Source organism: Neoarius graeffei, chromosome 25, assembly GCF_027579695.1.
Source record: "Neoarius graeffei isolate fNeoGra1 chromosome 25, fNeoGra1.pri, whole genome shotgun sequence".
NCBI lineage: Eukaryota > Metazoa > Chordata > Actinopteri > Siluriformes > Ariidae > Neoarius > Neoarius graeffei.
The window spans coordinates 967,958-990,897 of NC_083593.1; the positions used below are offsets into that span (position 1 = coordinate 967,958).

A 22,940-nucleotide genomic window follows, 5' to 3' on the forward strand; every position below is an offset into this window, starting at 1 on the left:
ACTGTGCACCTTACACACAGCACACACACCTCAGGACTGTGCACCTTACACACAACACATACACCTCAGGACTGTGCACCTTACACACAACACATACACCTCAGGACTGTGCACCTTACACACAGCACATACACCTCAGGACTGTGCACCTTACACACAACACACACACCTCAGGACTGTGCACCTTACACACAACACACACACACCTCAGGACTGTGCACCTTACACACAACACATACACCTCAGGACTGTGCACCTTACACACAACACACACACCTCAGGACTGTGCACCTTACACACAACACACACACCTCAGGACTGTGCACCTTACACACAGCACACACACCTCAGGACTGTGCACCTTACACACAGCACACACACCTCAGGACTGTGCACCTTACACACAACACACACACCTCAGGACTGTGCACCTTACACACAACACATACACCTCAGGACTGTGCACCTTACACACAGCACACACACCTCAGGACTGTGCACCTTACACACAACACATACACCTCAGGACTGTGCACCTTACACACAGCACAGACACCTCAGGACTGTGCACCTTACACACAGCACACACACCTCAGGACTGTGCATCTTACACACAGCACACACACCTCAGGACTGTGCACCTTACACACAGCACACACACCTCAGGACTGTGCACCTTACACACAACACACACACCTCAGGACTGTGCACCTTACACACAGCACACACACCTCAGGACTGTGCACCTTACACACAACACACACACACCTCAGGACTGTGCACCTTACACACAGCACACACACCTCAGGACTGTGCACCTTACACACAGCACATACACCTCAGGACTGTGCACCTTACACACAGCACACACACCTCAGGACTGTGCACCTTACACACAACACACACACCTCAGGACTGTGCACCTTACACACAACACATACACCTCAGGACTGTGCACCTTACACACAGCACACACACCTCAGGACTGTGCACCTTACACACAACACATACACCTCAGGACTGTGCACCTTACACACAGCACAGACACCTCAGGACTGTGCACCTTACACACAGCACACACACCTCAGGACTGTGCACCTTACACACAGCACACACACCTCAGGACTGTGCACCTTACACACAGCACACACACCTCAGGACTGTGCACCTTACACACAACACACACACCTCAGGACTGTGCACCTTACACACAGCACACACACCTCAGGACTGTGCACCTTACACACAACACACACACACCTCAGGACTGTGCACCTTACACACAGCACACACACCTCAGGACTGTGCACCTTACACACAGCACATACACCTCAGGACTGTGCACCTTACACACAGCACACACACCTCAGGACTGTGCACCTTACACACAGCACATACACCTCAGGACTGTGCACCTTACACACAACACACACACCTCAGGACTGTGCACCTTACACACAGCACATACACCTCAGGACTGTGCACCTTACACACAGCACACACACCTCAGGACTGTGCACCTTACACACAGCACACACACCTCAGGACTGTGCACCTTACACACAGCACACACACCTCAGGACTGTGCACCTTACACACAACACACACACACCTCAGGACTGTGCACCTTACACACAGCACACACACCTCAGGACTGTGCACCTTACACACAACACACACACCTCAGGACTGTGCACCTTACACACAACACATACACCTCAAATCTGTGCACCAACTTTTTCATGGACATGTTGAAGAATGAGCTTTGAGACATGGCTTTCTTTGGGCAAGATTGCAGGATGTTTCATTTCCTCAGGTAAGGCTGACTTGCTTAATCTGCCGCCCACTCTCAACACGCCATCAGAAACAACTGGATCAAGCTTGTACAGATGACTTGACTTCCTCACAGCACCAGAGCTCAGCCATTTCATCGCCATAATGTTTCTTCTGTACAAAGCGCACTGTGGCTTCCTCTGCCAAAGACAGGTCATCAGTTGTGAACAGTGAGTTCCATTTGTTTTTTTGTTTAACACAGAGTTCATTTCTACAGTTTATATTCTGTAACTTCTGCTTTGTTTTTATTTGCAGCTTAAGTCTTTCTTTTAGTTTCAAGATCCATGCCATGGCTCTTTTAAGCTTTGCCCAGCTGGAGAAGTACATCAGCAGCTTACTGGTGGGACACACCTCTTCCTTCCATACAGCTGCACACAAAACCTCGCTCTTCACCTCTGGATCAGCTTCTAACTGGACAGATGTTTCATGCATGACTGCAGGCCACTGGACTTCAGGTTTGGTGAGGAAATCTGGGCCACTGATCCAGGTGGAAGATTTTAGGAAAGGGCCAACCTTTATGCCTCAAGAGGCTACATCAGCTGGGTTCAGCTTGGTGCTGATGTGTCTCCACTGAATGACATTGGACAGTGTACGTATGATGGACACTCTCTTGGCCACATATGTCTTAAACCGTGTGGTTGTGTTTGCAATGTACTTTAAAACGGTCATACTGTCAGACCAGAAGACTGAATCACACAGGTTGAGCTCCAGTTGAGCAGACAGCATTTTGTTCAAGCGCACAGCTAAAACTGCCATGGCAAGTTCAAGACGTGGTATGGTGACTTGTTTTAGTGGTGCCACCCTTGCTTTACCAATAACAAAGGCCACACACACTTCTTGTTTGCTATTAGATAGCCGAAGGTATGACACAGCACCAAATCCAGCTTCACTGGCATCACAGAAGTGATGCAGCTGTGCCATTCTTATCTCACCAAACTCATTGGGTGTGAAACATCTTCGTACACTGAACGTGTCAAGCAGAACTAAGTCATCCACCCATCTTTGCCAAGCTTGTGCCATCTCTGCTGGAATAGCCTCATCCCATCCAAACTTCATTTTGCACAAATGCTGCAGAATTTGTTTTGCAGGAAGAATGACAGGAGCCAAGAAGCCCAAGGGGTCATAAATAGAGCTTACACTAGACAGAATTCCACGTCTTGTTCGTGGCTTGTGTTTGTTCATTATGTTGAAGGTGAAGACATCCTGCTCAACATCCCACTGGACTCCCAGAGCTCTTTCCATGGAAAGCAGATCCCGGCTGAGGTCCAGCATCTTAACATCTTTGGCTCGATTTTCCTCAGGGATCTGGGAGAGGACAGAACGGTCATTGCACACCCACTTATCGAGTCTGAATCCACCTTTGGCACACACGTCAGTGAGCTGCTGGTAAAGAAAGATGCCCTGTTCTACAGACTGGATGGACTTAAGGCAATCAACAACATAAAAATTCTGTCTGATTGTATTTATGACCTCTTCTGGATAGAGATGTTGGTTGTCATCAGCGGTCTTTAAAAGAGCATAAGTGGCACAGCTGGGGGACGATACCGCCCCAAAGATGTGGACTAAGGGTTAGACCGGACACGGGGAGAACATGCAAACTCCGCACAGAAAGGCCCTCGCCGGCCCCGGGGCTCGAACCCGGACCTTCTTGCTGTGAGGCGACAGCGCTAACCACTACACCACCGTGCCGCCCTAGGCGGTGTGTATGACTGGTAATTACTAACACTGGCCACTAGGCATTAACTGCAAGATGGCGGCGCGCGTGGTTGCAGCGGCTTACAGCTCTCCTTTTCAGTGCTCTTTTGTTTGTTTGTTTGTTTGTTTTTGTATTTATTTCTTGCTTATTTGTGCAACATCGGTTCTGCAAACATACAGTACACCCGCCAGACACTTTTAGCCATCGGTAACCAACATCAGGTATCTGTTTCAAGCGACTTTCTCTTCACGCATAACATCCCAGATGACATAGTGAGACCGCCGGGCTTTCCGTGGATTGTTGTTGGGTCTAGGAGGCAGCACAGACGGAGGAGGGAGAGGAAGCAGAAGCAGGGCTGCAGGTCCGGTGCTATGCTAAGGCTAAGAAAACAACCACACAAGCCACCTCTACCGAGCCTGTATCTCTCTAATGCTAGATCCCTGGTGCATAAAACGGATGATCTGGAATTACAACTAGCTGGAAATCGCTATGTTCGGGACTGCTGTGTTTTAATTATCACAGAAACCTGGCTTCATCCGGAAATACCCGATGCTAGCTTGCAGCTAGCAGGCCGCACTCTGCTCCGCTGGGATAGAACTGAAAATTCTGGTAAGAGCAGAGGGGGAGGGGTCTGTATTTACGTGCATGATAATTGGTGTAAGAACGGAACAATTATAGATAAACACTGTTCCCTGGACCTCGAGTACATGTCTATAAGATGCCGGCCTTTTTTTCTACTGAGAGAGCTAACTGTGGTGATTATCACAGCTGTGTATATTCCACCCGACGCCAGTGTAACACCGTAAACAAACAGCAGCGAGCCCACTCTGATGGTGTTCACATAATCGCAGGAGACTTTAATAAGGCTAACTTGAAGACTGTACTGCCGAAGTTTTACCAACATGTTAAGTGTTCTACTAGAGGGGAGAACACTCTGGATCATGTTTATTCTAACATCAAGCATGCGTACAGAGCCATACCCCTCCCCCACCTCAGCCAGTCAGACCATCTTTCCCTCCTGCTCTCCCCAGCCTACACCCCCCTCAGATGCAGAGCCAGGCCCACCACAAGGACTATCACAACCTGGCCTGACAACGCACTCACCAAACTACAGGATTGCTTTAAACAGACAGACTGGGACTTATTTGAACATCAGGAGCTGGAGACGTTCACAGGAACGGTGCTGGACTATATCAAGTTCTGCATCGGGAATGTGACGGTGGATAAAAACATCCGGGTCTTCCCAAACCAGAAACCCTGGATGACCAGCCAGGTCCGCTTACTCCTCAGGGCTTGCGATGCTGCCTTCAGGTCAGGTGATAGAGCTCTGTACAGAGCTGCTCGAGCTGATCTGAAAAGAGGAATAAATAAAGCCAAGGCGGACCACAGGCTGCGCATAGAGTCCCACCTGTCCAGCAACAACACACGGGAGGTGTGGTGGGGCATTCAGGACATCACAAACTTCAGAGACTGTGATGCGCCAACAGGAGACTGGAGTGCGCCGCTAGCAGAGGAGCTAAATCGCTTCTTTGCTCGCTTTGAAACATCTCAGCAGCACTCATCTGCTCCTGCCCTGCCCCCACCACCACACAGTTCCTACACCACTCTTTTCACTGTACAGGAGCACAATGTCAGACGGGTGCTCCTGGCAGTGAACCCCAAGAAAGCTGCTGGCCCAGATGGTGTACCTGGTAAGGTGCTCAGAGCGTGCGCCCACCAGCTCGCTCCTACCTTCACCAGGATCTTTAACCTCTCTCTGGCTCAGGCAGTCATCCCGCCCTGCCTAAAATCTGCAACAATAATCCTAGTGCCGAAGAAGTCTCCCATCACCAACCTGAATGATTACCTTCCTGTGGCCCTCACCCCGGTAATCATGAAGTGCTTCGAGAGACTAGTTCTTCAGCACATCAAGGACCACCTCACCCCAGACTTCGACCCCTACCAGTTTGCATATCGCACAAACAGATCCACAGAGAACGCCATTGCCGTAGCTCTCTACTCTGCGCTAAATCACCTGGAGCAGCAGCAGAGCTACGTCCGCATACTCTTTGTGGATTACAGTTCAGCTTTTAATACAATAATCCCGGACATCCTTATTAGTAAACTGAACACTCTCGGCCTCTCCCCTCTCACATGTGCCTGGTTAAAGGACTTCCTTACTAACCGGCCCCAGATTGTGAGACTTGGCCCCCACTTCTCCTCCACCCACACGTTGAGCACCAGCTCTCCACAGGGCTGTGTGCTGAGCCCCCTCCTGTACTGCCTCTACACCCACGACTGTAGTCCGACCCACAACAACAACAACCTTATCATCAAGTTTGCTGACGACACCACAGTGGTCGGACTCATCTCAAAGGGAGACGAGGCAGCCTACAGGGAGGAGGTCCTGAAGTTGGCAGCCTGGTGTTCAGAAAATAACCTCGCTCTGAACACCAAGAAAACCAAAGAGCTCATTGTTAACTTCAGGAAGCACAGCACCGACCTAGCCCCCCTCTACATTAACAACGAGTATGTGGAGAGGGTCCACACCTTCCGGTTTCTCGGTGTCCTCATCTCTGCCGACATCTCCTGGTCAGAGAACATCACAGCAGTCATTAAGAAGGCTTAGCAGCGGCTACACTTCCTAAGAGTCCTCAGGAAGTACAACTTAAGCTCCAACCTGCTGCTGACCTTCTACCGCTCATCCATCTAGAGCATACTGACGTACTGTATTACAGTATGGTACGGCAGCTGCACTGCTGTAGACAGGGAGAGGCTCCAGAGGGTAGTAAAGGCAGCACAGAGGATCATTGGCTGCCCTCTCCCCTCCCTGATGGACATTTACACCTCCCGCTGCCTTAGCAGAGCTAAGAATATTATCAAGGACAGCTCCCACCCTGGCTTTGATCTGTTTGACCTGTTGCCCTCAGGGAGGCACTACAGGTGCATCAGGGCAAAGACAAATAGATTAAAAAACAGCTTCTTTCCAAAAGCCATAACCGCCCTGAACTCAGATATGCTCTGACTTTATAGTCTATTTTATTTTACTATTTTAATAATTTATAAATGTGCAGTATTTTATGAGGTGACTCTCTATGCAATACTTTTATAATGTGCAATACCACACTCCAAAATGTGAAACGCAACACATGCACCTCAGGACTGTGCACCTTACACACACCACATGCACCTCAGGACTGTGCACCTTACACACAGCACATATACCTCAAGTCTGTGCACCTTACCTTACCTTGCAATAATTCATAATGTGTAATATTTTTATCTTATAATGTGACTCTCTCGTGCAATAATTTACAATGTGACTGTCACTCTGCAATACTTTATATGTGCAATACCTCACTCCATAATGTGTAACACAACACATACACCTCAGACTGTGCACCTTACCCCCCTTTTTTCTTTCCTCTCTTTTCCCTTCCCCCTTCCTCTCTCTCTCCCTCTCTACACGCTGTTTGCACTGTTATTGGAGATGCTTTAATCTCATTGTACACGTGTATAGTGACAATAAAGGCATTCTATTCTATTCTATTCTATTCTATTCTATTCTATTCTATTCTATTCTAGGCGGTGTGTATGACTGGTAATTACTAACACTGGCCACTAGGCGGTGTGTGTGACTGGTAATTACTAACACTGACCACTAGACTGTGTGTGTGACTGGTAATTACTAACACTGGCCACTAGGCGGTGTGTGTGACTGGTAATTACTAACACTGGCCACTAGGCGGTGTGTGTGACTGGTAATTACTAACACTGGCCACTAGGCGGTGTGTATGAGTGGTGGTACACGAACACGGACAAACCACAAAAAATCGACTCGATGGGTTTACCATTTTTTCTTAGGTATGGAGCTCCGCTATTGTACCCATAATTTCCAAGAGTTCACGTTTCTAGAAAAAACAACAGACTTGATATCTGGAATTCTTTTGTACGGTACATCAGTCATCTAAAATGAAAAGCGTCTCTCACTTCATCCTCTCATAGTGAGGAAACCAAAAATGGCCACTTCCTTTGGAGAAGAATCCTGACCCCTGACCCGATATCTGCTATAAATTCAACACATACGTCATCACACAGATTTCAAAAACATGTGACCTGGCGAGGACAATCACACACATGATTCTCTCTCACAGCCCAGTGACAGAGGAGTGAGACACTGATGATGAAGGATTTGTCATGTGAGAGAAAGGTGCGATTCAGAACGTGGCATTCAGGAAAACCAGTGTGTCATTTCCCTGAAGACATGCAGCTAGGACATGCTCGGGCTTGTGTGCACATATTCAACATGTTTCGCTCAGGCTGCATCCCAGATCCTGTTACACGGATGACTCTTTATGTTAAAGGTCACGATAAACACTTTACATGAAGTCGCTTCATCTCACACTGAAAAAATGAGAAAAATCCAACCTTTAATTGAAATAAATTTATTCAGAGAAAAACAAATCCCTCATCAAGAAAATTATTTCCAACAAAATACATGAGCCACTATTATTGGTACCCCTGTGTTTAATACTTTGTACACCCCCTTTGCCAGTAAAACAACACTGAGTCTCTCCGATAATATTTTATAAGGTTGGAGATCCAGAGCAGGGCATTGAGCCCATTCCTCTTTACACAATCTTTCCAGATCATCCAGGGTCCTCGACCCTCTCTTGTGTTCTCTCCTCTTCAGCTTTTCAATGTGGTGGAAGTTCTGTGATGTTTTGGAGCTGTTTTTCCTCCAAAGGCGCTGAAACCTTGTTCGGGTCCATGGCATCATGGACTCCATGAGACACCAGGACATTTTCAATCAGAATCTGGCTCCTCTGAGAGGAAACTAAAACTGGGTCGTCACTGGATCTTTCAGCAGGACAATAATCCGAAGCATCTGTCCAAATCAACACTAAAACTGAGCACAGAATCAAGCTTCTGCCCTGAACATCTCAGTCCCCTGAGCTGAACCCCAGTGAAAACCTGGGGGCTGAGCTGAAGAGAAGAGAGAGCACAAGAGAGGGTCGAGGACCCTCGATGAAGTATGGGAGAAGCCATAGCTTAATGGTTAGAGAAGCAGCTTTGGGACTGTGGCAGCGGGGGCGTGGTCAAGCACCGGTCTGTGACAGGAGGGCGGAGTCAGGGAAGGTAAGTGGCAGAATCACTTCACCTGAGAGCAATTAACCTGTTTGTGTGTCTTCCCAGTGACTGCGCCCTATATGAGGAGGGAGAGCGAGAGCAGAGAGAGAGCTCTCCCTGGAACCAGACACGGAGTGTGTGTGTGTGTGTGTGTGTCTGCTAAAGTAACTCGTAGTGGTTAAGACTGAAAAGTAGGCAATAAAGCCGAGTTACAACCCTGATCTCTGTCCTGCCGTCCTCTGTGCTCCACCCACACCTAGGGAAAGCTACAGTGGTGCCGAAACCCGGGATATGGAGCACCAACCCAGCAGCCCCATGGAATCCTCCCCGTTCACCGACCTGGTCCACGCCCTCGCCACGGCTCAGCAAAGCCAGCACCAGGCGCTCGTCACGCTCCGAAAGGAACAAGAGCGGCGCTTCGATGCCCTGGTGCTGGCCCAGCAAGAAGATCGCAAGGCGTTCCGGCGTCTCCTCGCGTCGGCGGGGCCCACCAGTGCTCCGGCCGCGGGCCCGTCTCCCCTCACCTTAACTAAGATGGGCCCGCAGGATGACCCCGAGGCTTTCTTCACGTTGTTCGAGCAGGTCGCCGAAGCCTCGGGGTGGCCGATGGAGCAGCGTGCGGCGCGCCTCCTCCCCCTCCTGACGGGAGAGGCGCAGCTGGCTGCACTACAGCTCCCCGCCGATTGCCGGCTGGCCTACGCCGACCTTCGCCGGGCTGTCCTTCAGCGCGTGGGGCGCACGCCGGAGCAGCAGCGCCAGTGCTTCCGTGCGCTGCGGATGGAGGAAGTCGGCAGCCCGTTCGCGTTCGGCCAGCAGCTCCGGGATGCCTGCTGGCGGTGGCTGAGGGCCGAAGATCACGACGCCGAGGGAATTGTCGATCAGGTGGTACTGGAACAGTTCATCGCCCGCTTACCAGCAGGAGCCGCGGAGTGGGTCCAGTGCCACCGCCCGGCGTCGCTGGATCAGGCAGTCGAGCTGGCGGAGGATCATCTGGCGGCTGTCTCGGCGGCAGGACAGCAGATGTCGACATCTCTTCTCTCCTCTTCTCTCTCCCCCCTCCTCCTGTGTCCCGTCCTCGCCCCATTCCCCCACCGCGGAGGCGGGGGCCGGCGCCACCCCTGCCGGCCCGCCGCACCTGCGGTGCCCTCCCGTTTCTCCCTTCTGTGTCTGTCTCTCCCCCACCTCAGGTGAGTGAGCCCCAGATCACCGGTGCAGAGGGGAAGCCCGGGCCGGTTTGCTGGCGCTGCGGGGAACCGGACCACCTTCAACAGCAGTGCACAGCAATGGAAGTGGGCGCGGTGGTTCGGATCCCCGATGCGCCAGAGGCCGCCCTCGATCAGGCCGGAGCGTATCGCATACCGGTGAGTATCCAAGGGGCTACATATCAGGCGTTGGTGGATTCTGGTTGTAATCAGACCTCAATTCGCCAAAGCCTGGTTCAAAATGAGGCATTGGGGGGAGCACAGGGGGTGAAGGTGTTGTGTGTGCACGGGGATGTTCACCGCTACCCTTTGGTGTCGGTCCACATTATTTTCAGAGGGGAAAAATTTATAGTGAAGGCGGCGGTTAATCCTCGCCTTACCCACTCGTTAATTTTGGGGACTGATTGGCCGGGATTTCGGGGTTTAATGACGCGCCTAGTAGAGAGTGGGTCCTGCCAGTTGACAGGGGGAGGTCCCGGTGTCGTTTTGGCAGGAGCAGCTGTCGCAGAGCCGTCTACGTCATCTCCGCGTCAGGGTGAGGAGCCACCGGCTCCTCCTCTCTCTATTGGGGAATCCCTCGCGGATTTCCCACTAGAGCAGTCGCGAGACGAGACTCTGCGGCATGCGTTTGACCAAGTGAGAGTAATCGATGGTCAAACGCTCCCGCCGAACGCCACCCCGTCCTTCCCCTACTTCGCGATTATGAAGGATAGGTTATACCGAGTGACGCAGGACACTCAAACTAAAGAGCGAGTCACGCAGCTTTTGATTCCAAAGAGCCGCCGGGAATTGGTATTCCAGGCGGCTCACTTTAATCCCATGGCTGGACACTTAGGGCAGGATAAAACACTAGCCCAAATAATGGCCCGATTCTATTGGCCGGGGATTCGCGGCGATGTCCGTAGGTGGTGTACGGCATGCCGCGAATGCCAGTTAGTAAACCCAGCGGCCATTCCAAAAGCGCCATTGCGCCCTCTACCGTTAATCGAGACCCCGTTTGAAAGAATTGGGATGGATCTCGTCGGGCCATTAGATCGGTCAGCACGAGGGTACCGCTTTATATTAGTTCTAGTGGACTATGCAACGCGATACCCGGAAGCAGTGCCTCTGCGCAATATCTCAGCACGCAGTATTGCAGAGGCACTCTTCCGCGTCATCTCCCGAGTTGGAATCCCGAAAGAGATTCTGACTGATCAAGGCACTACGTTTATGTCACGAACACTACGCGAACTGTATGGGTTATTGGGGATTAAGCCGATCCGCACCAGTGTATATCACCCACAAACGGACGGTTTAGTAGAACGGTTCAACCGCACCCTCAAAAATATCATTAAGAAATTCGTAAGTGAGGACGCACGTAATTGGGATAAGTGGCTCGAACCCTTGCTGTTCTCAGTGCGAGAGGTCCCTCAAGCCTCCACGGGGTTCTCCCTGTTCGAATTATTATATGGGCGTAAGCCGCGCGGCATCCTGGACGTGCTGCGGGAAAATTGGGAGGAGGGACCTTCACAAAGTAAGAATGAAATTCAGTACGTTATGGACCTGCGCGCAAAACTCCACACGCTCACCCACCTAACTCAGGAGAATTTGCGGCAGGCCCAGGAACGGCAAGCCCGCCTGTACAACAAGGGTACGCGCCTTAGAGAGTTCACACCGGGAGATAAAGTACTCGTACTCTTGCCCAAGTCGAGCTCCAAATTAATCGCCAAGTGGCAAGGACCCTTTGAGGTCACACGGCGAGTCGGGGACGTCGACTATGAGGTGAGGCGAACAGACAGGGGTGGGGCGCTACAGATTTACCACCTCAAACCGCTCAAACTCTGGAACGAGGAGGTCCCCGTGGCGTTGGTGTCGGTAGTTCCGGAGAAGGCGGAGCTGGGGCCGGAGGTTCAAAAAGGGAATTTGGCATCACGTACCTCTCCGGTCCCCTGTGGAGACCACCTCTCCCTGACCCAACTCATGGAGGTCGCCCAGTTGCAGGCCGAGTTTTCGGATGTGTTCTCGCCCCTGCCCGGTCGCACTAACCTCATAGAACACCACATAGAGACACCCCCGGGGGTGGTAGTGCGTAGCCGCCCTTATAGACTACCCGAACACAAAAAAAAGGTGGTTCGGGAAGAACTTCAGGCCATGCTCGAAATGGGCATCGTCGAGGAGTCCCACAGCGACTGGAGCAGCCCGGTGGTCTTGGTTCCCAAGGCCGACGGCTCGGTCCGGTTCTGTGTGGACTATAGAAAAGTCAACACGGTGTCTAAATTCGACGCGTACCCAATGCCTCGTATTGATGAGCTGCTCGATCGACTAGGCACGGCTCGCTTCTACTCGACACTGGATTTAACGAAGGGATATTGGCAGATCCCCTTGACTCCATTATCCCGGGAGAAAACGGCCTTTTCCACACCGTTCGGCTTACACCAGTTCGTCACACTTCCGTTTGGGCTGTTTGGGGCGCCCGCTACGTTTCAGCGGCTGATGGAGCGAGTCCTCCGGCCCCACGCCACCTATGCGGCCGCCTACCTGGACGACATTATTGTTTATAGTAACGACTGGCAGCGGCACCTGCAACACCTGAGGGCCGTCCTTAGGTCGCTGAGACGGGCGGGACTCACTGCCAACCCAAAGAAGTGTGCGATTGGGCGGGTGGAAGTACGGTATCTGGGCTTCCACTTGGGCAACGGGCAGGTGCGTCCCCAAATTAATAAGACAGCAGCGATTGCGGCCTGCCCGAGGCCCAAGACCAAAAAGGGGGTGAGACAGTTCCTGGGGCTGGCTGGCTACTATCGTAGGTTTATACCTAATTATTCGGACGTCACCAGCCCGCTGACTGACCTCACTAAAAAGGGGGCGCCAGATCTGGTCCAGTGGACGGAGCAGTGCTAGCGGGCTTTCTCGGAGGTAAAGGCTGCACTGTGTGGGGGGCCACTTTTACACTCCCCTGACTTCTCTCTCCCTTTTATGTTACAGACGGATGCGTCGGACAGAGGGCTGGGGGCCGTTTTGTCCCAGCAGGTGGAGGGGGAGGATCGCCCGGTCCTATACATCAGCCGGAAGCTGTCAGTGTGTGAGGGGCGCTACAGCACGATTGAAAAGGAGTGCCTGGCGATCAAATGGGCGGTCCTCGCCCTCCGGTACTACCTGCTGGGGCGCTCTTTCACCCTCTGTTCGGACCACGTGCCCCTCCAGTGGCTCCACCGCATGAAAGATGCCAACGCGCGGATCACCCGTTGGTATCTGGCGCTCCAACCCTTTAATTTCAAGGTGGTCCACAGGCCGGGGGCGCAGATGGTCGTGGCGGACTTCCTCTCCCGTCAAGGGGGGGGGGGAGTCGGCTGCGGGCCGGACGGCTGCCCGGCCTGAGTCGGGCGGTGGGGGTATGTGGCAGCGGGGGCGTGGTCAAGCACCGGTCTGTGACAGGAGGGCGGAGTCAGGGAAGGTAAGTGGCAGAATCACTTCACCTGAGAGCAATTAACCTGTTTGTGTGTCTTCCCAGTGACTGCGCCCTATATGAGGAGGGAGAGCGAGAGCAGAGAGAGAGCTCTCCCTGGAACCAGACACAGAGTGTGTGTGTGTGTGTGTGTGTGTGTGTGTGTGTGTGTGTGTGTGTGTGTGTGTGCTAAAGTAACTCGTAGTGGTTAAGACTGAAAAGTTGGCAATAAAGCCGAGTTACAACCCTGATCTCTGTCCTGCCGTCCTCTGTGCTCCACCCACACCTAGGGAAAGCTACAGGGACCAAAAGGTTGCTGGTTTGATTCCTTGGACCAGCAGGAATGGCTGAAGTTAGGCTTGATGCTGCACTGATGGACCTCCTGTACATTTGCGTAGGAGAACTGCATGATTTTGTTTGGCCTTTAAAGACGTTTAAAAGTGTTTAATCTACATAAAACTAGTGTCGGTTCAAGAATAACATATTTACAGAATATATCGTTACTTTTGTGCGGCGTTGTGATGAGCTTTTACTTGAAGCATTTTTTTAACGTTGTGTAATCCAGTATATCAAACTGATGGGCGCCACCATCTTGAGGTTTCTTAGTGATATTTGTCACCGGTCCGTGTGTTTTGTTGTTGTTTCCAGCTCGCACACTGTTGGTTCAATCAGCTTGAAACTCATGATTCCCCCCAGTGGTTGAATCTCTCATGTTGACTTGATTTTCCAATCAAATCGCCAGAACACATTGCTGTCTCGTGCCCACGAAAGATAGGATCACTGAGGAAAATTTTGTATCTTTCCTAAAAATTCATGATTTTCCTAAAAAAATTTTTCATGGACAAAAAATGAGGTGGTGTATAAATATCAGTAATACTGTTTGGAAGAGAATTAATGAAAGTTTGAGCCTCTTATACACAGCGCATTCGAGCACCGCCATCATTAGTCACGCTCGGTGTCCACAATTTAAAGTGAACATACTTGATACATGCTGGCTTTTATGTTTAAACACAAAGGATGGACCAATTTTACTGATGTGTTAGTTTTAAGCCTTCGAGGTGCAGAATTGTGATAAACAAGAAGAAGCCTTTATCTGTAACTCTTACCCTGATACTCAAAATTCTAAATCTCTTTATTTTTGGCTTTATAGTCTGTTAATTTCTGATTGAGGTTTTTTTTTTCTCATGAATGGAAAATTAAACCAGTGGAAAATGGTTCCACTGGTTTAATTAATGGGGTTCAATCCGGGGCAACGGACAGAAATGGAAATTTTATAAAACACTTGATTTTCAAATGCTTTTTACTTTTGTTTTTTTAAAAGGCATATTTACAAAATTAAATAAGTTATAAATTCAGTTCTTCACACTCCTTAATTTGATACATTACACAACACTATGACAACTACTTTAAAAAACGGCCTGTCATTGCTACTGAAGAGCCCTTGAGCAAGGGCACCGAACCCCCACCTGCTCCCCAGGCTGCTCTGGGTGTGTTGTATGTTGCTCTGGAAAAGAGCATCTACTAAATACTTGTAATGTAAATATGGAGTAGAACCCAGTCAAACGCAGAGCTACGCAGATGAAGGCTGGGAGATCAATCCCTCCAATACGATCCTCACCGTATCGAGCGCTTTCATCCTCTCTGATACTTTGGTTCTGAATACTGAATTTTGATGAACACTGATTGCTGCTTGGTTCGGTTTGTTTTCACTCTTTGTGTAATTAAATGAATCAAAAAACAGAAATATTTTGTCTGAGCAACATGTAGGACTGAAAATGTTCTTTACTAAAATATTACTTTCATTCACCGGTCAAAAACACAGGAATGGAAAACGTAAACAGTAATAATCAGGCGTTGTGTTGAACTCTGTTGCACTCTCACATGCCTTTACTGAATTCTCTCTCCATTGAGGATGTGACCTTTTAGCTCAGAGTCTGTAGACGTGAAGCTTTCTCTGTTCAAAGCTCTGAAAGCCAGCTTATTTTCCTTATTTCATAAAAAAAATCATTAAACACTCAGGAGAAACTGTAGTGAACAAATCACCGACTGGAAACATTTTCATATCAGTTTATCTTTTATCTCACAGAGGACATCACCTGCCCCCATGTGCATGTACTTTTTCATCTGCATCACAAACAAAAAAACCCTCGCTCCTTCTGATATGGGGCTTGTCAAGACATGACTCATCTCTCTCTCAGAGTTCTGCTCTGCTTTTAGGAAAGGGGTGTAAACAAGAGCGTGGGTGGATCGAGCAGATATAAACTCATCATCATCGCTCGAGGAATTCAGAAGAAGAAAGTTTGAAGATGAGGCACATGGCCATTCTTGTGCTGATGCTCACAGCATGTCTGGTGCTTTGCAGTGGCGTCCCTGCGACGTCCACAGTGGATCAGGAGAAAGCTGAGGTAATGACAAAAATGACAAAATCCGACATCACACGTGTGGCGTCTGTGATTTTACACACAAATTAAAGATTCATAGGAGCTTTTTCTTGGATTTTTCTTAAAGAATTTGAATCATATGAACAAGCGTTTAGTGCTCTCTCTCTACACACACACACACACACACACACACACACACACACACTTGTTCATGTGATATGTTTTTGCTGATTCAGTCACTACAGTAGAAGTGATAAAGGTGTGCAGGTATGCATGAGAAACAAAAATTTGAACACAGATTGGATTTTTGACATCAACCTGATACTCTGGTTTTCCTCCACATGAACCAAACACCACTAAGAATCTCTTTTACTTACTTTTTTAATTTAAAAATATACATTTTTATATTTTTTAAAGAAACTTTTCCTTTGAATCCCAGAGTTAAAAATGGGTGATGTTGAGCCCAATCCGTCTCCTCTGCTTCACCGCTTTGAAGATTTTGTGTCTTGTTTCTTCAGCAATATCTGAAACAGTTCTACTCGGATCCCAACGCTCTGTCCATCAGAGGGAGACAAGTGGAAGTGCAGGACTTTGAGACCAACCTGAAGAAAATGCAGGAGTTTTTTGGGCTCCAGGTGACGGGCAAGCTCGACACAAACACCATCGAGGTGATGGAGAGGCCACGTTGTGGTGTTTCCGATGTTTCCAATTTTAAACATTTCGATGGCAAGCCTAAGTGGGAGAAAAAGACCATTACATACAGGTACAGGCTGCTTCTGATGGAATAACTGGGGAACTGAAAAAATATTGGGCCCCTAGACTCACTCACAATTGTAGATCCGACCTGCACTTTAATTTATAGTTTGATGCTCAAAACTGGAAGAAAAACTTATAACTGTGGTTTTATATGATCCTGCTGTATCTGACCTGTGTCATTAAATGTGTTGTTAAATTTCTCCTCATATTTTAGAATAACGCAGTACACACCAGATCTGAGCCGGAGGAAAGTGGACGCCACGATTGCTCAGGCATTCAAACTCTACAGCGACGTCACTCCACTCAACTTTAAGCAGATCGACAGTGGCACGGCCGACATCATGATTCTCTTCAAAGCCCGATGTAGGTGTACGAGATGCTCTCCAAAACAGCCAAACGTACCATAGTTCCTCAACAGTGCACTATTTTCAGAGTCCCTTATGCTGTATCTCCATCCATAATGCTCCTGAAATGCCATTTGACCTACACAGTGAACAGGGTGTGCTTCATGGTGTTCTACATGTTTGATATGTTCTTTTCATCAGATCACGGAGATTTTTACCCATTCGATGGGCAGGGCGGTGTTCTGGCTCACGCCACATCCCCTGGTCCTAATGACGGAGGGGACGCCCACTTCGATGAGGATGAGAACTGGACTCTGAGCTCAGCAGGTAAAGCAGATCGATACAGAGATGAATATTTTAAACTTTTTATAAACTCTGGTTGTAGAGGTTTTCATTGAGCCCAGAAAGTCCAGTCACAGACGCACGGATATTATTAAAAAGTTTAAATGCATTGTGCTTCAGGTGCGAACTTGCTCTTTGTGGCTGCCCATGAGTTTGGCCACGCACTCGGACTGGCTCACTCACGGGATCCCTCGGCACTGATGTATCCTACATACAAATATGTCAACACTCACAGATACCAGCTGCCTCTGGACGATAAACAAGGAATCCAGGCACTTTATGGTACGTATGATAGAGTGACTGTGGAGCAGATGAGGTCAGGAGGAGGAATATCAACACAGTAAACACTCTGACAATTTCCTTTTGATCTCCAAGGTGCTCGTCAATCCCCAGATCCGCAACCCAAACCACAGCCTGAACCAAACCCGGAACCAGCAGAACCACCAGTGCGATGCGATCGGGATTTGGTGTTCGATGCTGCAACCAGCATAAGAGGAGAGCTTTATTTCTTCAAGAATGAGTAAGGCAGCATTTTTACATTTATCTTTTTTAAATTAGTTTTTAATTTAACATTACTCAATCTAAAGGATAAGGACTGGACCCAGAAACAGAAAAACAGTCTGATTGATCACAACAGTCAGCTTTAGAATTATTGGCACCCTTCATCATCACATGCAGCGAGTGAGGGATGCTGGAGAGTGTTAATTTAATGCAATTTTTTTCAGTTCAGATCACAGGGTTTCAGCAGGGTTCTGATGTTTACAGGAAGGTTTGGAGGCATATCTGTGGACACTATCATGAAATACAAAAGTTACTTGAAGATAAGACGTTGAACAGAGCTGCCTTAAGAGAAAGAATTAGATCTCTGAAGAATACCTGGTTTCAAAAACAAGCAGAAGAAGCTGAACAGTTTGCTCAAGAGAAAAATTATCGAGAATTTTGTGCAAGGTTAAATGCTGTCTATGGTCCAAGGACAAAAAACTTGCATCCAGTTAAATCTAAGGATGGAGTATTGTTAATGACACCTCAAGACATTCAAGAGAGATGGGTTGAACATTTCAGTGAACTACTAAATCAACCAACAGAAGTTGATATGAACATCCTTGGAGATATAGAACAACAACAACAACCTGTCATAGAATCTCTGGATGATCCAATCACAGAGGAAGAGCTTGACACAGCTCTTAAAAATACCAAGCTAGGAAAGAGTCCAGGACCCGATGGGGTCCTTCCGGAAGTTCTCGTTAATGGAGGAACCTGCCTGAGAACCTTTCTGCTCTCCCTCTCCACAATCTTTTGGACAACAGAAAATATACCACTGGACCTAATAAATCCAAACATCACTATACTCTTCAAAAAAAGGTGACAGAAACCAATGTGGTAATTACAGAGGAATATCCCTACTGAGTGTAGGAAAGGTATTTGCTGACATCCTTCTTCAGAGGTTGAAAATTCTTGCTGAGAAGATCTATCCACAGTCACAATTTGGGTATCATAGTGGAAGAAGCACAGTAGATAGTATTTTTACACTCCACCAAGTAATGGAGAAGACGAGAACAGCAAAGAAATCTCTACATAGCTTTTGTGGATTTCACAAAAGCTTTTGACACGGTCAGTAGAGAGCTCCTTTTTAACATCTTAGGGAAGCTTGGCTGCCCTGCGAAGTTCATCAGAATCATCAAAAAGCTATACACCAATATGAATGCTAGGATAGTAGACAGAGAACTCACGAGGGCCTTTGATTACAACAGCGGAGTCAAACAAGGATGCAAACTGGCACCTACCCTTTATGGAATTTATGCTGCAGTCCTTCTATGGCTAGCATATAAGAAAATTAAACACGAGCATAGTATAAAAATCAGGTTCCGTTATGATGGAGATTTGTTTGATCTGAAAAGACTCAAGCATAAGGCCAAGGTTCTGATGGAATATATAAGAGAAGCTCAATATGCTGACGATATAGCCATCTTCAGTGATACACCAACTGGGCTTCAGATACTGGTGTGTGTATATCATGAAAAAAAATCCATCTATGGCCACTGCTCAGCTCCTGGCAGGGGCAGTCGGGGTTTCTTTTGTATTTTATACAGAGCAGGTTTTCATAATTCCATCAGTCTGTATACCACTGTTTGTATTGATCTAAAACAATGTTTAGGGGTGTCAATACTTTTGCCATGCATGATTTTTGGAGTTGACTGCAGATTGAGAGATAGATTTGTTCACTAAACTTTTATCTTTCTTTCCTACAGGTATTACTGGAAGAAAAGCAGCCTGCTGAACGATGTTCCACAGACACTCATCAGGTCCACGTGGCCCTCCATCACGTCCGTCGATGCAGCTTATGAGCTCAGAGCGAGAGGCATCAGTTTCTTTTTTAAAGGTTTGACTTTCAGACTTTCACCTTCAACATTCTGATATTCACATAGCAGGGAGTGTAAACGTGTGTGTGTGTGTGTGTGTAGGTCAGTACTACTGGGGTGTGACAGCAACCTCCATCTTACCCGGATATCCGAAGCACATTTCACAGTTTGGCTTTCCAGCATCAGTCACGAAGATTGACGCTGTGGTGCACGTGACCTTCACGAGATACACTCTGTTCTTTACTGGTCAAAAATACTGGAGGTAATTCACCAATTATTATTATTATTATTATTATTATTATAAAACATGTGAGTTAATTGATTAATTGTTGCCTTTTTTTTGGTCAGCTTTAATGAGAACACCAGACAGATGGACGCTGGTTACCCCAAATCCATTTATGTAGGTTTCCCAGGAATCGGCTCCAAAGTGGATGCTGCTTTTGAAAATTACGGTAAACACACTGAAAATATTTCTTCTTCACTAAAACTGCACAGAACACAGACTCATGTACATGTTTATTTTTTATCCTTTTACTCCACAGGTTTCCTGTATTTCTCTGATGGATCCAGACAAACAGAGTATAATTTCTGGCGCAGAACTGTGAACCGTGTGCTCCTGAACTACGGATGGCTGAACTGCTACTGAGAAAAATGTCATGAATTAAATACTCTACCACTGGTTGAAATACTTTTTTCCAGCATTCTGCAATATTGCAGAATGCCAATTTTGTCCTGCAATTTGGAAATATTTTCTGCAAATACACAAGCCTCCATACTACACCTTTCTCAACCTAATAATGCCTATATTTACATCATATCTAGCTTTACAACTCATAGCATTACTGTAATTCTTTATTCTCTCACTCTATTTTTAATTTCAGTCTTCACAGATCCTTCTCTGCAGCAAAGTTATCATTCCATGATCCCTCCACAGGTCTTTCATCCCCCTCGCCCTGACACTACGGGCTACTACAACTTGAAGTATACCAACTAATTCATAAATGTACTAGTTATCACACCCACATATATACACATATACGTATATATATATATATATATATATATATATATATATATATATACACACATATACATATATATATATATATATATATATATATATATATATATATATATATATACACACACACACGTGTGTGTGTGTGTGTGTATATGTATGTGTATATATATGTGTGTGTATATATATGTATATGTGTGTGTGTGTATATATATATATATATGTGTATGTATATATGTGTGTATGTGTATGCAAGATAAGAACTAGTCAGAGTCTTCGCTTTCGCTTTTTTTTGTCACCCTCACGAACGCGCGATCTGTCACTGTTGTTGTTACGCTGGCTGCCAGTTTTGCCGAGATACGACAAAATCGTCCTTGTTTTCTTGGCGTTTTTGTCGGACTCTTGCCCCAAAGAAACAATCCTGTTCTTGGGAGCCATGTTTGTTGTGCCGCATTGAATTCTGGGAGATGCATGGCGGAAACTGCCGAACGCTGCCGAGGTAGTTGTCGGGTCCTCCCGGCGGGTATTAAAAGTGACGAAATCTTACATCAGAAAATGGCAACTGCCCTTATTTGGTTGTCGTCGCTTTTCGTCGGTATTACGTAAATATTGCTCAACTTTGACCTGGAAAACGCCGTCAGGTTCGCGCGGCGCAGGTTTCAGTTTATTTACAGCGCCGCTAGTTTGCTAAATTGAGATCCATTGAATCCCGAGCCTGATTTTTTCATTCTGCAAAATTGCAGGTTGTTTAATTTTTCTTCTACAATCTTGAAAATCATTCTGCAAAATGCAGACTGCAGACGGGTATTTCAAACACTGTCTACAGTTTGATATACATGTTTCATGACTGAACTTCTCGATCATCTCCTACTGGCTCTGAGAAGGAGGTTTTGAGGAGATTTTGTTCTGATGACTTTTATAAAATCAGTGGGCCTTAAAGGGACGGTATGCAATTCTCTTGTTCTCTCCTTGGAGTCTGAAACCACACCCTCTGAACTCCATGGTGCACTATGTTTGGAGTGTTGGCATTTTATATTCCACTTCAGAATTCCCACAATGCATTGCTAAATGTCACTGTCTTTCATAGATACAGAATATCTACAACACACCTATAGTGCAGTTTAGTACCATTAAAGACTTTAAATTTGTCTCGAATCATCATTCAGACACCATTTCAGATATTTTGGAGCTGCTCTGAAAGAAAAAGGGGTGGAGCTGATTTGCTGTGTTTCTGTGTGGGTGGAGATCATGTGGCAGAAAAATGTAAATGTTAAAGAAACAAACTAAATGTATTGGAAGAAATCTTTGAAATTCTATTAAAAATTCAAATTACATGCTTATACTAATATATGTGTGTGTGTGTTTGTGTATATGTGTGTGTATATAGTAATATTTTTTTCTACCATCAGTAAAACTCTCTTTGTAAGGGAAAAATACCAATAAAATTATTTTTAAAGTGATGCTGCACACTGAAATGTTTTTTTTTTTAACCACATCAGTGGTGTTAATATTGACATCACCATTTTTATAAAAAACAGCATTTTCATCTCATTATCTGTAGCCGCTTTATCCTGTTCTACAGGGTCGCAGGCGAGCTGGATCCTATCCCAGCTGACTACGGGCGAAAGGCGGGGTACACCCTGGACAAGTCGCCAGGTCATCACAGGGCTGACACATAGACACAGACAACCATTCACACTCACATTCACACCTACGCTCAATTTAGAGTCACCAGTTAACCTAACCTGCATGTCTTTGGACTGTGGGGGAAACCGGAGCACCCGGAGGAAACCCACGCGGACACGGGGAGAACATGCAAACTCCACACAGAAAGGCCCTCGCCGGCCACGGGGCTCGAACCCGGACCTTCTTGCTGTGAGGTGACAGTGCTAACCACTACACCACCGTGCCGCCCAAAAACAGCATTTTATGGGTTGAAAATATCTTCAACTTTTGCCTTTTCCTCCTGTTTACTTCCTGTTGCATTTCTTGTTTCTGTGTTTTTGACCTTTTATGGAATTTTGTGGGTGTCACTAAATGCAAATGAGCTGTGTGGAGACCGCACTTTGCACTTTACTGGTGATTAGCATATTCATACAAAATAGTCAGAATTCCTGAAACCTGTTTAAATTTGGCAGATATTTTGAGTTTGTTTGGTTTACAAACTAAAAAATGATAATTGGGGCCTGCTGAAGAAAGAAATTAACCAACAAGAAAAATAATCCAACAAAGAAAAACACCAGAACAACATGCAGGGCTGAAAACGTCAGCGTTAAACTCCATTACTCAAAGAAAAAAAAGAATAAACATTTAATAAAACCCCAAAAACGATAAATGTTAAACAGACGTGTCATCATTAGACTGACCCAAATACGGAGAGCCCTGGAGACGTCACACCTGGGTTCTCACCTGCCCAAATCAACCACCAACTCTTCAAAGGGTTCTTGTATAGTTTAGGGTTCTTAGGTTCCTAAA

General features: G+C 47.1%; 1 protein-coding gene across 1 annotated transcript in view; it reads left to right on the plus strand.

Annotated features, from left to right (window-relative positions):
* LOC132873774 (uncharacterized) overlaps positions 1–20,492 on the plus strand; it is a 34,087-nt gene extending 13,595 nt beyond the window's left edge. Inside the window, exons 11-22 of the mRNA XM_060909577.1 lie at positions 2,089–2,288; positions 3,026–3,219; positions 15,535–15,669; positions 16,164–16,408; positions 16,616–16,764; positions 16,947–17,072; positions 17,208–17,369; positions 17,463–17,607; positions 19,337–19,467; positions 19,550–19,709; positions 19,796–19,899; positions 19,990–20,492. Coding sequence (XP_060765560.1) covers positions 2,089–2,288; positions 3,026–3,219; positions 15,535–15,669; positions 16,164–16,408; positions 16,616–16,764; positions 16,947–17,072; positions 17,208–17,369; positions 17,463–17,607; positions 19,337–19,467; positions 19,550–19,709; positions 19,796–19,899; positions 19,990–20,093 — 1,855 coding nt within the window. The 3' untranslated portion in view covers positions 20,094–20,492. The remainder of the gene's footprint in view (positions 1–2,088; positions 2,289–3,025; positions 3,220–15,534; positions 15,670–16,163; positions 16,409–16,615; positions 16,765–16,946; positions 17,073–17,207; positions 17,370–17,462; positions 17,608–19,336; positions 19,468–19,549; positions 19,710–19,795; positions 19,900–19,989) is intronic.
* The last annotated feature ends 2,448 nt before the right edge of the window (positions 20,493–22,940 follow it).